Source organism: Myotis lucifugus, unplaced genomic scaffold (assembly GCF_000147115.1).
Source record: "Myotis lucifugus unplaced genomic scaffold, Myoluc2.0 scaffold_326, whole genome shotgun sequence".
Lineage (NCBI taxonomy): Eukaryota > Metazoa > Chordata > Mammalia > Chiroptera > Vespertilionidae > Myotis > Myotis lucifugus.
The window spans coordinates 451,144-467,802 of NW_005871374.1; the positions used below are offsets into that span (position 1 = coordinate 451,144).

At 37.2% G+C, this 16,659-nt stretch overlaps 1 protein-coding gene across 16 annotated transcripts in view; it reads right to left on the reverse strand.

Annotated features, from left to right (window-relative positions):
• The window catches only part of PCDH15 (protocadherin related 15), a 537,899-nt gene that overhangs the window by 284,233 nt on the left and 237,007 nt on the right, over positions 1-16,659 (reverse strand). For all 16 annotated transcript variants that reach the window (XM_023764291.1, XM_023764288.1, XM_023764290.1 and 13 more), the window contains one exon: positions 2,461-2,569. In XM_023764291.1, coding sequence (XP_023620059.1) covers positions 2,461-2,569 — 109 coding nt within the window. The remainder of the gene's footprint in view (positions 1-2,460; positions 2,570-16,659) is intronic.

The window sequence follows — 16,659 nt, forward strand, 5'->3', positions numbered from 1 at the left end:
GTTGCTACTCTTATGAATCATAATGTAAATATCTGATATGCAGGATGGTCTTAGGTGACCCCTGTGAAAGGGTCGTCCGACCGCCAAAGGGGTCGTGACCCACAGGTTGAGAACCGCTGTGTTAGAGGTTATGTTCATTATTTAGGACTATCCACCATCCTACAATTAGAGATTGATGGAACTTATCATTATGTCATTTTTATGCTCTGATTTCTACATTGGTTCCTCATTGCACTCAGAGCAAAATACAGAGATCATTAATATTCAAAACTCCATATTTCCTGGCCTCCTCTTATTGCTCACCCCCTCTTTATATTTCTTCTTCACTCACTACTCTTCAGTGCTCCTGGCCTCCTTGATGTTTCTGAAACAAACCAGGCAAACTCCAGCTTTCATCTCTGCCTTCCCACGTATCAACATCCCTAACTCCTTCAACTTCTATAAGACTGTGTTCAAATCTCACCTCTTTAATGAAGCATATCCTGATCATCTTATTTAATACTGCAATTTATTTTGCAACACCTCTTCTGTACTTCCAATCCTGTTCACCCAGCTCTTTTATTTTCCATAGCTCTGACCACCATATATCTTTTATAAATACATGTAATTTATTCATTTGTTTATTATATGAATTATTCATTGCCTGTCTCTGCTGCCAGAAAACCAACTTTACAACATTAGGAATATGTCTTGCTCCATAGAATAGTTGCTCTTTTATTTAAAGAAAGAATACATTAAATTTTATTTTTGTTAATCCTCACCTGAGGATATTTTTTCCATTTATTTTTAGAGAGAGTGTGAAAGGGAAGGGGAGAGACAGAGAGTTACACCAATGTGAGAGATATACATCGATTGGTTGCCTCCCGCACACTCCCTGACTGGGGCCAGGGATTTAGCTTGCAACTGAGGTACACACCCTTGACTGGAATCAAAATCGAGATCCTTCAGTCCACAGGTCAACATTCTAGCCACTGAGCCAAACTGGCTAGGACAATATATGTAATTATTAAATGTGAAAAACCTTACAAATGCCAGTGGATACCAGCCCACTCTGAGTAACATGCCTCCCCAAGACTATCTTTAAATTTCATCCTTTGGACTTCACACATGCTGCATTATCTATCTAGATCATTGCCATTTTCTGCCCAGAAATCCCAGTCTTTCTGCTGAAATAACTCATCCTGAGTAATTCTCTTAGAAAACCTTAGCACTCTCCTCCCATAAGCCCACATGATATGTCTCATACTTTATTGATAGTGCTTAAAGCTATGCTCATTATTTTACCTTTTGACCTGTTTTCAGTCATATGCTCTATCTCACCTTAGCTTAGAACAGTTAACTCTCACAGTCCTATATACAGCATCTAGTGCAGTGATTGACATACTCTCAAGCCTTCAGTTAATTACATGAAAAATGCCTGTTTCTGTTTATCTATGACAAGAGTCCTGTAGACTTAAAGGAGGCTTATGCTTATGCTCAAAAGAGCTTTTTAAAGATTTAATAGTCTAATCTCAGCCACTGGTGTATGACATATTCTAGAGACCAAAGGCTTGGGACAAAATTACTTGAGTTTTCTTTACCGATAGCATTTGTAGATAGACTATAGCATCATATTTTGAAATCTGTCTAAGGTTTACTGTTGTGTTCTTGTGTATGTGTGCATACATGTAGCTGAGGCCTGGGGATAGAAAGAGGTTGAGGGTAATCTTGAATTCCATTGAATAGTTATTTTCAAGCATACTTCAAAAGCAACTCTTCCTTTGTAAAGAGATGTATGGTCTGTCTCAGACACATCTGTCTATTCAGAGACTAAAAACCTTGCAAAGCAGCAGCATCCATATTTTAGCAAAAGCAGCTCGTGTGGGGAAAAAAGCAATTTGGGTAACATAATCAAGTTCTCATCATTTTTTCTTTTGGTACAATTAGCAGTATCTGCACAAGGATGGATTAAGACAGCTTCTGTGAAATTTTTCATGAAAAAATTAGCCAAGGGAATAATGTATTATGTACCCTTGGGCTAATTATGATCCTTCTCTTTCTCCCATATGGCTCCAAATGCCCTTATTTAATCAGCCATATATTTTCAGAATTATGTATCTGCACCCACCAATGATAAAATACTGGTAGAGCAAACAGTGTAAGTTTTTCATTTTTTTTCTCAGAGAATTCTTTAGGAGGTGATATTGAAGAAAACACCAATATGTAAATTAATCTCTTATTTTTTTTAAGTTGTTTTACTGCTTCAGTAAAAGTTTTTCTCTTTGTTCTACACATTTCACTGAAACTAATTCTGAGAGAGAAAAAATATCTGTACATTTATTTATACTTAATAATAACAATAATTTCCAACAAGAAAATATTTGTTATTAAAGTTGTTTACTCTGATTTGAGACAAGTTTTTTTTTTCCTACATGATTCCAGAGTGATAACTGAAAGTATAAAATGTTAGCAGATACAAACCAACAAGGATGGAATAGAGGATGCCCGGCCTATCTGATGGCGGCTGAATATTCCGGTCCTGATCAATGGCTTGGATGGGTGGGGTAACGATGATGGGGTTCAGTTCTTCCTGAAAAAGATAAAGTCAGAGAGTTTAGTTCAGCTTCATTCCTAATACCTTATGAAAAATTGACATTCAGATATTAGAGTGTGGACAGCTAAATGACAACTGAGTCAGTAGTTTAACTCAGGTTTTAATATTGGTAATATAACACCTTAAGCTGGTTAATTTTGAATCTGAAGGAGCAAGGTGTCCTCCAAGTCGAAATAAAAAGACATAGTAATTACATGCATAGAACTTTATACTAGGAATTCCTCCTAAAAGGAAAGCAAGGGAGAGAGATATCAATAAATTTTGAATTTTCTCTAGATCTTATCAAAAGAAATATAAAACTACCAAGCATTGCTATTATCTTTTATTTAAGATTGGCAAGCATTTTTCTATGAAGGACCAGATAATAATGATGTGTAGGCTTTGTCAGGCATACAGTCTCTGTTGCAGCTTCTCAACTTTGCCATTGTAACAGAAGAGCAACAAGTGGACATGACTGTGTTGCAATAAAACTTTAATTATAAAAACAGTGGTGAATAGGACATAGGTTGTTAACACTGGTACTAGATTATAATGGGTATGCTGAAAAAACAAATGTGCACTATGCAGAGATAAGCTTGGGAAATATTTTATAAAATATAATTTGAAAAAGTTAATCTACTACAGGTCTTTTCAGAGGCTTAAGTGTGTTAATTTGCATAATGATTACCTAAGAAGAAGGTATTATCAGCACATTTTCTAGAACCACACATTAACATCTCTTTGAACTAATACCCTTAGTACACAGTTTGGGTTTAAGTCTTTGAAACCTTTAGTCCAAACATGTAAGTGGTAATTATAAAGGAAAATAAACTGCATCTCAATATCTGACAGTTTCACGTTCTAACGAATTAGAATACTGTTCTTTTCTATTAGTTCTTCTCAAGTAATAGACCTTGAAACATATGTGCTCTTATACAAAATCAGTAGTTTACAATCCTAGCAGGAACATACAATTCTGGTGTGCTAAGAAAGAGTAATGATATTAAACCATTATTTACAATATTAAATTTTATTAAGTTACATTATTTTTTTTAAAATATATTTTATTGATTTTTTTACAGAGAGGAAGGGAGAGAGATAGAGAGTTAGAAACATCGATGAGAGAGAAACATCGATCAGCTGCCTCCTGCACATCTCCCACTGGGGATGTGCCTGCAACCCAGGTACATGCCCTTGACCAGAATCGAACCCGGGACCCTTCAGTCCGCAGGCCGACGCTCTATCCACTGAGCCAAACCGGTTTTGGCTATTAAGTTACATTATTATTGTTATACATATATGTTAAGTATAAGTATACAACTAAGTTATATTAAGTCAGCGGTTCTCAACCTGTGGGTCGCGACCCCTTTGGGGGTCGAACGACCCTTTCATAGGGGTCGCCTAAGACCATCCTGCATACCAGATATTTACATTATGATTCATAACAGTAGCAAAATTACAGTTATGAAGTAGCAACGAAAATAATTTTATGGTTGGGTCACAACATGAGGAACTGTATTTAAAGGGCCAGAAGGTTGAAAACCACTGTATTAAGTTATTGAATTTAGAATAATTAAAGATAATCATTGACCAATAATTTGGAGCTCTTATACATCTTAGTAGCTCTGTTGAGATCGTAATCGCTAATGGGCCCTCAGTGGTTTACACGCTATCAATATTTTACTAAAAATAAAGAGCTCTAGGTAGGGATAACTTACCAATGTTCCATTCACTTCCCTAACTGTGGATTTGGAACTATGAAATGCCACTTAATATCAAATTTACTCAATTAAACCCAGATGACTACTGTTCTCACACAACACTCTTCCTAAACTCTTTTCCTCACTACCTGTTTCTGCTCCTCTTCCTCTCCATTTTACTTTCTCCCTATCCCTTCACCTCTCTACCTGCCTTTCCACCCCCCCACACATGTACCTTTCCAATTATCTGTTGACTTTCTTTATAGTACCTGTATTTCTCTATAAAATGAAAAAAAATCCAACGCTGTTCAAAGTACATATGTTTGAATGTAGGAGTTATGGGTTGATCAGCTCTTCCTGGCCATTTCTCAAAGGAATCTGATGGTGTCAGCCAATGTCAGCTTATAGCTGAGCTACATTACTCCTGGTTCAACTAATTAACTCTGCAGTAACTTTTCCAAAAGTGTGAATCTTCTCAGATCTTGAGAGACATTACAAATCTCAGGAGTTTCTGAAATCCCATCTTATTTCCCATGGTCAGGGCACTATACCAAGGGTTCCTAATTAGACTCCAACTTTTTGAAATAACTTAATTACTTACCTATTTTTTTTAAATTGACTCTGAGCTGGTCTGTTAGAGCTAAATGTGAACAGATCACAATGTTAGGATGTCCCTGCTAATTACCTTCACTGTGCTTATTTCTGTGGCACTTTTAAGTAACCAACACATAAGAGGTATTAGAGTTTTGGTAGTCATGTAGTTTAAAAATCCTCTTTCTATACTATATAAAATTGTTGGAATAAACAATGGAGTTTTAATCATATTCTTTAGAGTTACATAAACAATAAAAAGTAAAAATAACATAGCAAACAACCAAGAGGGAGGAAAAAGTGCTATTAAACTCCTCATTTTTTTCATATATCCTATAGTGAAAACTGAAGAAATAAAAGAAACACGTGTGCTATTTAGAACTGTGTTGATAATCATCAGAAAAATAAAAAATGGAAATAGAAAACTGTAAACATCTCAGGAGAGTTAGTTTGGAAAACTAACTGTAATTGTCTTAAATAACTTATTAGAACTGAAATTTTGTCCTATAATACTAACAGCTAATCTAAAAAACAAATAAGGCCTTTTCTTATGTTACTATTTATGAGTTTTCCAGAAAACCCAGAGTTAAAGGTAAAAATAATGCATTCTCAAATATGATTTCTAAGATTATTTCCCAAAGCAATTGTGATATTTGAATCTTGAGAATTTTTGACACTAGTAATACAGTCATATATTATATAATTAGAGGCCTGATGCACAAAGATTCGTTCAAGAATAGGCCTTCCTTCCCCTAGCTGTCCGCACCGGCTTCCCTCCAGCACCCAGGACCTGGGCCTTCGCTTTCACCACCACCTTCTGCCTTCACTCTGGCCCTACCGCTGTCCTGTAGCGCCCTCCACCCCCCGCCGCCCCTCATAGCGGGTGTCCTGCCCCTACTCAGCTGCTCCACGCGTGTGCACGTGTGATGACCAGAGGCCCGGAGCAGCCAGGGTGGGGCAGAACACCTGCGTCACGACAAGGCAAGCACCCTGGTCCAGCCACTGCCATTTTTGTTGTGTCAATTTGCATATTCCCTCCTTGTTGACTATGGGCACTGCCATCTTTGTCATGAAGTGATGGTCAATTTGCATATTTTGTCTTTATTAGATAGGATGACATTATAGTCAACACTGGACTTCATATAAGTTAGTGGTCCCAAAAGAAGATAGTGGGGCTGAACAATTCCTATAGCCTAGTGATGTAGTAGCCCACCATAACATCACAGTGCAAGTATTACTAATTTGTGCCTTCTCAGTCTATAATAGTAGTGCTACCTTAGGGCTGTAAATGCCTGAGGGCACTCATCTGGACCCATGGAGCTGCCCACAGACATAGCCTGTGTTTTTTCTTAAATTTATCTTTATTGTTGAAACTATTACAGATGTCCCCTTTGTTTGCTTTCCCATTGACCCCCTCACCCTGCACCTACCCCTCCCAGGACTTTACCACTCTATTGTCTGCATCCCTGGGCTATGCATATATGTATATATGCATATAAGTTCTCTGTTAATCAACTACCCTCCCTATGCCCCCCACCTGCCCAATCCCCCACCCCTGTCTTCCCTCTGAAATTCCTGTTTGTTCCATGTTTCTATGTTGCTGGATCTATTTTGTTCATCAGTTTTTTTTTGTTTTTTTGTTTGTTTGTTTGCCATTCGATTTCACATTAGAGTAAAATCATGACATAGGTCCTTACAAAACCAATGTTACCAATGGACTGACCCTGGGGATTTATTATGCTTTCAAGACACCCTTCAGAGATAACCATTAGGAAACTTTGAAGAAAGAATAAAGTTTATTACTTACTATCCATGGGCCATACAAGGCAAACCAAGGGGCACACAGGGAGGCCACAGGTAGAGAGAAAGAGTGAGCAGGTGCAGGGACCGAGGTCTGCTTTTACTGGCGAGGAAGGTGGGACCTAGGGTTTCAAGGGCTCACTCTTTATTGGTGAATTTAAAACATAGGAGCAGGAATTCAAAGGGCAGAATGAGAAAAAAAATACAAGTAGCCCAAATGGTCAGTTATTGCAATAACCACGATCTCTATAATAAAGGTGCCTTGGTGGGATGAGGCATCCTGACCATCTAGTTCTATGACAGGCAAACTGTTTATTGGAAATGTCCAGCTTTGAAGTGGAGGCCTGAACAATAAAACCTTAGTAGTAAATCAAGCACTTGCATTACAAGAAGAAAAGCCAAGTTTGAGGACTCGCACTACAGTCATTCCTGTGTTTGTGGAGATCTTGGTATAAACAGACCTACCGCACTGCCAAAAGAATAAAAGTATAGCACATACATTTGCAGTAGGAAGCTATCCCATCTAGGCTTGTGCAAGTGCACTCTATGTCTTCCCCACAATGAGGAAATCACCTAATGATGCATTCCTCAGAACACATCGCAATTGTTAAGTGGTGCATCACGATACATAACATTAAAGGGTACTGTGTTTTGTTTAGGATGGTACTGTTTCATATTTAGTATATATTTTCCATAAAGATAACTAACATTTATCTTAGAAAACAATATGTGTATTCCTTAGAAGAAACAACATAGATAACATGCATCATTTTTTGAACTTTTCCAACAAAAATCTCTATAGAAGAAACAACCGGGCATTGAAAGGTGTACATATAAGCAAGAAAAACCCAAAGGGAAACTACTCCTTAAAATAAACAAAAGTTGTAATTATTTGCAATGTTTACCAAATAGTTCATACTTAATACACTTTTATCAATTTGTATTCTTAGTGAAATATCCAACCTGGTAAGAGATCACTACTCTCAAGTAGACTTGATTCTACCTACTACTAAGAAAATAGTACAGTGGTACTACTAAAAGAACAACATCCTCAATTCTTGTGAAAATGCAAGTAATTCAGAAATGTATTTCTTTTGAAGAGCAGGTTATCTGCATGTGGATAGCAATGACTGTTCCTTATTCTTCTCCTATCCCCCTCATTTCACTTAGCTTCAAATTTTACTATTTGGATTACAGAGCAACAATACACTGAAGAAATTAGAAACTTACCCATGGCTCAAATTTGCTTGGGTATCCTTAAGGAATAGATCACAATGTTCCTCCATCCTGGTATAATTGTCATAATTACCTCTTTACCTAAAGCTTTATTGGCTTGTGGGCAGAAAATATCTTAACTGTGTTTGTAACCCACAACCTAGTGCCTGAGAATTTTCAGCATATTTTCTTAATCAAGTTGAATTCCAGAAGATCCATAAAAAAGCCATCCAGACACTAGAATTCTATTGTACCTTGCCTCAAAAGCAAACATGCTTTCTTTGTAGTCTCCTTTATATATATATTTGCATATAACTATTTTATTTTTACTTATTTATCTTTATTGTTGAAAGTATTACAGATGTCCCCCTTCCCCCATTAACTCTCTCCTCCCCTCATCCCCTCCCCAAGGCTTCACTGCACTATGGTCTGTGTCCATGGGTTATGCATATATGCATATAAGTTCTGTGGTTAATCTCTTCCCGCCCTCCCCTCATTCCCCTACCCTCTGAAAACCATCAGTCTGTTGTACGCTTCCATGTCTCTGGATCTATATTATTGGTCAGGTTATTTTGTTACTTAGATTCTACATATACCTGAGAGCATGTGATATTTGTCTTTCTCTGACTGGCTTATTTCACTTAGCATAATAATCTCCAGGTCTCTCCATGCTGTCACAAAGGGTAAGAGCTCCTTTTTTATAACTGCATCGTATTCCATTGTATAAATGTACCAAAGCTTTTTTTTTTTTATCCACTTATCTACTGAGGGCACTTGTGCTGCTTCCAGATCTTAGCTATTGTAATTAATGCTGCTATAAACATAGGGGTGCATATATTCTTTCAGTTGAATAAGAGTGGTGAAAATGGACATCCCTATCTTGTCCCTGATTTTAAAGGAAATGTTTTAATTTTCCCCATTGAGTATGATGTTATCTGTGGTTTTGTCATGTATGGTCTTCATTATGGTGAGACTAGGGGTCCAGTGCACAAATTCATGCACCTTGAAAGGAACTGTGGGCCACGAGGCTGCAGTGGGCACAGGGGCGGGTCTCAGCCCATCCTCTGTGTCCCCGCCTGGCCCCTCCCGCTGTGACCCCAGTCCCGTCTGCCAGCAGCCCCGTTCCCATTGCCACCGCTCCCCTGCTCACCTGCTCCACCATCCCACTGCGGCCAACACCCACCATGTTCTGCACTCTGCCACCTGCTGCCAATGCCTGCCATGTTCTGCATGCGTCCCCTGCTGGTCAGCGCACATCATAGCGACTGGTCGTTTGGTTGTTGTTCAGTTCCGCTGTTCAGTCTATTTGCATATTAGAGTTTTATATTTATAGATATGTTCCTTCTTTTCCCACTTTGCTAAGAGTTTTTATCATAGATGGGTGCTGGATTTTGTCAAATGCTTTTTATGTATATATTGATATGAGAATGATTTTTATTCTAAATTTTGTTTATGTGATGTACCATGTTAATTGACATGCACTATTGAATCCCAGGAATAAATTGAATTTACCATGGTGTGTGATCTTTTTAATGTATTGATGGATCTGGTTTGCTAATATTTTATTGAGGATTTTAGTGTCTACATTCATCAGGGATGTTGGCCTATAATTTTCTTTATTTATAGTGTCCTGATCTGGTTCTGGAATTAGAATAATGCTGGGCTCAAAAATGAGCTTGGGAGTCTTTCCTCCTCTTGAATCTTTGGAATAGTTTGAGGTTAGGTGTTAGTTCTTTTTTGATCTATGAAGTTTAGGATTGTATGTGTGTAGGTGAAAACTAGATATTTGAAAGACATGCATGGACTTAAAAAAAGAAATTAGACCCCTAAAATTTTGGATTTATGGAAAACTAACCACAAAATTAAGGGAGATGAAGATGATACAATGCCAAACAAGGAAATACTATCTAACTGCATTTGTTAATATTTCTAATGAACATGAACACACACACACACACACACACACACACACACACACACACCACAAAACTACCGCCCTTATAAATAAAATTTGAGAATTCAGAACCATGTTACTATTTTTATATTTTCTTTAAGAATTATTTTAGATTCCTGTATTCAATTACATATATAGCTATAGGCTTAGATATAGATAGTAAAGTTTTATTGGTTTATGTTTAGATTTTATTTTGTTTTATTCGTTTTAAAGGTCATGTCTAAATATATATCATGATTTAGTTATTTTTAAAGTAGTTCATTTTTACTCAACAGTCAAGTGACATGTCTTTGAAGTTTTTTTCAGTAAAGTATGTGAGTTCTTTTATGTAAGAATATTAATTACTTCATAACTGAAAATTTGACTAAATTTCAGGTTCTCTAATCATAAACTTTTCCTCCATTTGCAAACCTTCCTCTATTGTCTTCTAGCTTCAATTACTATGGTTAATAAATCAAAGTTTTACCTAATATTTGCTTCCTTTAAGTTTTTTTTTATTTGGTAAAAATTTGCTTTTGTCTTGAATAAACATAGGATATTGTAATTTCCTAAAGTATTAGTCTTTTTACCTTAACTTTGTTTCATGCTTTGAACACTTTCAATATGCATGCATAAGGGCTTTGTAAAATCCCAATGGATTTTTTCTTTCTACTATATCTTTGTTATTGCAGTAGCTCACACTGCCTGTTTTCTTTATTATCACAAATTGATTATACTTTTATCTTTCCATCTGATATTCATTGTTCCATTCCCCCTGTCAATTATTCTGTAGTCTAGTAGAGTTCTCAAACATGTAATGGTGTACTTCAATATGGTAAGAATATTCTTTTGTTAACCAGGTTAATACAGTCTGACTTTTGCCTTTCAAGTGAGCTAGCTTTAGCGAGTGAGCTTCCCTCCTTTCTGATCTATAAAATAGAGTACTATTACCTTTTTTACTAAGAGGTGTGGTAACTAACTAAAGAAATGCTTGTAAGAACCTACTGAAAACTCCTAGCAAGTTATAAAAATGTATTAGTTATTATTAGTTACTAACAATATTGCAATTTTTGGTTTTATGTTTTCTGTCTTTAATCTCTTTAGTTTTATTATTTCAGTTATGTTTTTCCTTCTCTATCAGTATATTTATTTCTTCTTTATTGAGTTTTACTTGCAACTCATACTTTTTAACAATAAGTAACTTGTATTTTTTCCAATAAATCTTCTTAAAGACTTTTTTTTCTCTTTTTCTCTTTAAGATAAAATGTTCTCCTCAAGCCCTGGTCGGTGTGGCGCAGTTGTTTGAGCATCCTCCCATGCACCAAAGTCACTGGTTCAATTCCTGGTCAGGGCACATACCTGAGTTGAGGGCTGGATCCCCACTAGGGAGTATGCAGGAGGTAGCTGATCGATGTTTCTCTCTCTCTCCCTCTCCCGTCCTTTCTCTATCTCTAAAATCAATAATAACATATTTTTTAAAAAATGCTCTCCTCAAATGCTACAAAATCTTTCATGTTCTTCAAGTATGTTTGAATAGTGTCTGAGACAGATGACTGATGCCTGTGCAATTGTAAAGCTCCCATATTTCTGTGGTAGTGACCTGAAAATCAAACTTTATCACTGTCTGAACTTTTTTTCACCCTCTCTTTCAAGACTGCAGCAATCTTACACTACTACAGGCATAGATTCCTTGTTTTTAGCGTTGATGCAACTTTTCATTTTTTATACCCTGACAAGTATTTCAGTAAGGCCATGAATAAAGATAAAGCAGATACCCAAAGCTATCTGCCATATCAATCAAGACCTTTTTACTCTCGGTTTATGAGCAGGAAAATGACAAGATAAAAGAGGTGTTAGATAAAGCTATGTTTTTATCTGTGAATGAGATTGACACTTTGAGATAAATATTTCTACTCCAACTTTTCCCAATAGAAGGATAATTGCTCATTTCTCACTATTCTTGCATTATTCTTTCACTTGCATTAGACTGTTGCTCAGAACTTGCACATTCTCAGTTTATCACAGTATATTATAGAGCAGTGCAGTCCAGAGGAAAGCAGGCTGCCATCAGAGCGAGAAAGACCAAAGTCTGAAATTATGCTCTAAGCTTATTAAGTATATGAATACTTAATCTTTTTGAAATTCAGTATTCTAAGTGTATAATAGTAACATTAATTTATATAAAATTATATGAATTAATATCATATTCATTTAATCACAAAGCTCTTCTCAACTTAAAATAAAGTAACTTTTTAGAGCCCCTTGCAGTAACTGTCCCAGGTTAACATTCAATAAATATCACTTGTTAAAGGTCTAATTATTCTACTTATGTGTTCTGATCTAGGATATAAAAATACATCAAACAGGACCATTAATATCTCTTGCATTGTTAGTGACTTACTTGGAATCTTATTGATTAGACATTTATTCCATATGAGAATATCAAAGTTATGACATTTTTCCTAAATATTTTTGGGTGTGTCTTGACAAAGTAGACTTTACGGTCAGCAGATTAAAAAAACTACTACTAATAGTAATAATAATGATAATACCTTTGACAAAGCACAATGCCTGGCACCTTGTAGATGCTTCATGAACATTAAGGATCTTGACAATTTGGTGATAGCAGTGAATCATATCTTTTATTCATTTATAGTTCTATATAATGCATAGTACAGATCACATTATAATTGATCCACAAAATGCACTCTTGCTGTTTGAAGTAATGACATGGTTTACAGTGTCACTTATGGAATCATTCCTGAACTTTGCCACAATGTGCACTATGTTAGCTAGCAGCAGCATTTAACTTCTGTATTTGTTCCCCTAGTTTCCAAATTCTACTCTTACAATGTTATTGTGAATTGAATGAAAAAGAATTTCATTTTCAGATGCTTCTAAGAAGGTGGAAATGTTCGCTATAACACGTTTATTGAAAATAATAATAATTCATAGTATTATTTTGATATCTGAGCCCTATATATCCCTATCTGCAAGTTATTGTCAAATGGAGACTTGTCAAGAACATTGATAAACTATTTTATTATTTAAAAACAAAAATATAAATTGTTTTTGTTGTCTTATAAATCTGGACTAATGAAGAAGAAACATTAGTGATTAGTAGCTTGATTTTTATATACACAATTTAACTTTTAGAAATATGTATTAATTAATTTTGTCATCTTTATTTATAGGTATACATTAAATTTTGCTAATAATTAAATGGCATAAGTAATTTTTCATGACTTTTAAAAAAACTATTACTGCATTACTTTTTAACCTGGTTCATAGATATCAAATAATGTATTTTTAATTTAGCAGACCCCATAGCCATTTAATACTAGCTAGAGAAAAATATGTTAATGGCATTTTCCCATTATATTTAGTCTGATATGTTGAAATTCTTAAACATAGAATCCACTTGTGCATCAGCTTTAGGAAAAGTAGACTAGCAGTAATTATACCCACACTCCCAGTATTCTTATGAAATTAATAAAATGGGGAATATTTATAAGTAATTTTTGATGAACAGTATCATCATGCATATTATATCCCAGGTATTGAAAAGACTAAACCTATCCTATTGGATGTTGATTTGGAACATAGAATACTTTAAACTTGATTCCTTTCATGTTATTGAATGTTGGGTGAAGAAAAAGAAGCATCCTTTTGTTACCAATAGGACCTAGGCCTCACCCCAAAGTTATTCTGCATGACCTAAACAGTGAGGAGAAGAAGTATAAAGATTATGCAATCCTTCTTTTAACACAAAGAAAATTTACAGAACAACACTCAAATGGAAATTCACAGCAGGATACACCAGTACAATAAGGTTCTAATGCTTTATAGAACTGTATCACCTGAATTTCTTAAAAATACAAGTTGAGCAAAAAATACAGGTTCTCTTTTTGTGATAGATAGACTTGGCGGGATTGTATCTACCTCACTGAACAGTAAAAACACTTGCCAGAACACGTCTAATAACAGCCTATAGCATTATTTCCCATGCACACTTTAGTACTGAACTCCCACAGCTAGCTTCTGAATCACAAACAGAACATAAAATTTCCCAAAACGAAACCATTAGCAACACCTAATTCCTCTAGCATCCTGAAGGATCCAGGAAGACTTGGGTCATTTAGTGGAACCACAAACTGAAACACTTGTTTTCCATGTTTGAAGGAGTATGACCCAGGCTTGTATTCAGACTTCTATTTGTCCTTGAAGTAGGACTACTACCTTAAACCACTACAGGGGAGCCTTTGATAACTCTGGATGCTGATGCCTGCAGGGCACTGATAGATGCTTCATAAATCTTTTTTTTTTTCAAATGGCATTCTTGATATGTGCCCCCAGGGTCTCTTGGAAGCATCTGCTAAACTTTTCAATTTTTCTCCAGAAGTTCAATGTAATAGTTTTTCTCCCCTGTTGCTAGCGGTAAGTTTGTCTTCACACAGAATGCATTTATTTCCCGCGGTATTGACCATAACACTTGCATTGGAAGCATTTGTTTAAAATTAAAAAGTAAAAACAAAAATGCAGTTGTTGGGCTAGATCTCAGAAAGAGGATATAATCATAATGCATTTGGATAGCTCTAAATAATCTGAATTTTGGAAAAATACCTCAGGAAAATTTTATATACAACTAGAGGCCCGGTGCACAAAATTCGTGCAGGGGAGTGGGGGCCTCAGCCAAGCCTGCACCCTTTCACAGTCCAGGAGCCCTCAGGGGATGTCCGACTACATTTTTTAAAAAATCACCCTGTACTTAATTTTCTTACTAACTCCTCCTTTTAAACTCCCCTCAGACTCACATTCTGTTTCCTCCTTTTATTTAACTATTTTCCTGGCCTCACCCCATTTTAGCATCCTTCTCTTTCCTGCTTTCTTTCCCTCTCTCCCTTTGAACCTCCTACAGCCCCTCTCCTTCCCTCTCTCCTCCCTTTTCTCCCTTCATTCCCCATGTCTGTCTCCTTCTTACTTCTGACCCCTCCCCCCATTCATCTTTCCCTTGTGAGCCTGAACCCTGCCTCCCTTCCTCCTTCCCTATTATTACCCCCTGTCCCCGCCATGTTCACTGATTTCACTTTTAAACCGTCCCCTTTCCTCTCTGGGACCTGCTTCCAGCCCTGCCTGAGTGCACTTTGATATTAAATCTTCCATTTGGGAGGTGTTAACCCCCAGCCCAGGGCCCAGCCCCAGCCAGGCCTTCACCAACCCCCCTTCCCCGGCCTCCCTGCCGCCATCCTCCTCCCATTCCCCGCCGGGAACACCCCAACTTCTAGTCAACAAAGTACACTTAACGCGCCACCATCCTAACCCTGGCCTGTTTCTTTGGGGTCCAGCCCTTGAGGACGAAAGCAGTATCCTCCTTAGTGTCCAACTCCACCCCAGTAAGCTGTGCCTCCCCTCCCAGTGCAGGGCACTCAGCCCAGTGAGGGTGGCCGCGGCCCGCGTGGCCCGGGCACTGCTGCCGTGGAGCAGGAGTGCCTCCGCCCAGAAGGCCACTGACCGTCCACCCCTCTGTCCCAATGGCCCACTCCGGGGGTCACCGCCCTCCTTCCGCATCTGGGCCAGGCTCCCCACTCTGTGCTGCCTGTGCCCCGCCCATCACTGGGTGCAGCTGCTCCACTCCGCCCCCACGGTTGCCACCCTTTCCTGTGTGCAGCCCCGCATTTCCTTCCCTTTTCCATTCCTGCATCTTTTTCTTGTTCCCTTTCTGTATTTCTGTTTCTCCTCTCGGCCTGTCTGCATGCAGGCCTGCCTTCCTCTCCCTGTCCTTTCTTATCCTGTCCTATCGCATCCTATCCTACCTACCCTGGGCCTCACAGCTGCCTGAGCAGGGGGCGGGGACACAGCCTGCTGAGCCGTTGTTACTTGATGGCGTCCTGGACAATTTGCATATTCCTCTATTATTAGTATAGATAACGATTTATGCGAATCACATACCCTTCTAATTATTTCTGACAATCCTTTCTTCTTTGGACCTTTATTTCTTTCTCCACCTTCTTAAATGAGACAGAGATGATGGGCAATGTCTCACAGGAAAAAGTATATGCATATTACCTCTTTTATAACCTTACCTCTTTTATGACTCTTTACATTACATTTAAACTTATACTGGCCACCTTTCACAACTTAGAACTTCCTTAGGTGTTCCTTTTATTCTTATGATTGCAAACCATGATTGCAACACTTGTGATGAAATATTTCTAAATCTCAAAATGTGAATAATTGGACAGCATACTTTCAGAATCCTATTGCTAAGTTCATATGCAAAAAATACCTTTCCAAAATAAAGTATTCAAACTAGTAGAAAGGTTTCAAAAGACATCCACAGACCCACAACTGAACTGAATGTATATGTTGTTTTTCAACTGAATTCAGTTAAGTGGTGAACAAGCGCAGTAACAAGTAGATGAGTAATTAAGTACAGTGAAAAATGAAGTTTAAAATGGAAAAAGAATTTGAACTATTTCATAGTGACCTAATTTAAAAAAAAAACCAGGGAATTAAAAACAATTAAATTTATGTGAAAAAGGAATCAGATGATCAGCTTTACTTAGAAAATACTGGAGATAGCTTGTCATAATCAATTTAACACACAGCTACTTATTTAAAGAAGGAAAAAGATGGAAAGTAGAATAACACTTATTGTGCCTGACTCTATATATTTAATTTCCATAAAGGCATTGTTACGAAACCTCTCAAAAATCTCCAGAGTGGTATAGTTTAGGTCAGTATCTGACTTTAAAGGCTGGTTTTTGAAACCCTTTGACTTTCCACCCTTATGTGGGTGAGGCCACTATTTCTGGTCCTTGTTTTCCTGCCTGAATGTACCTCCCACT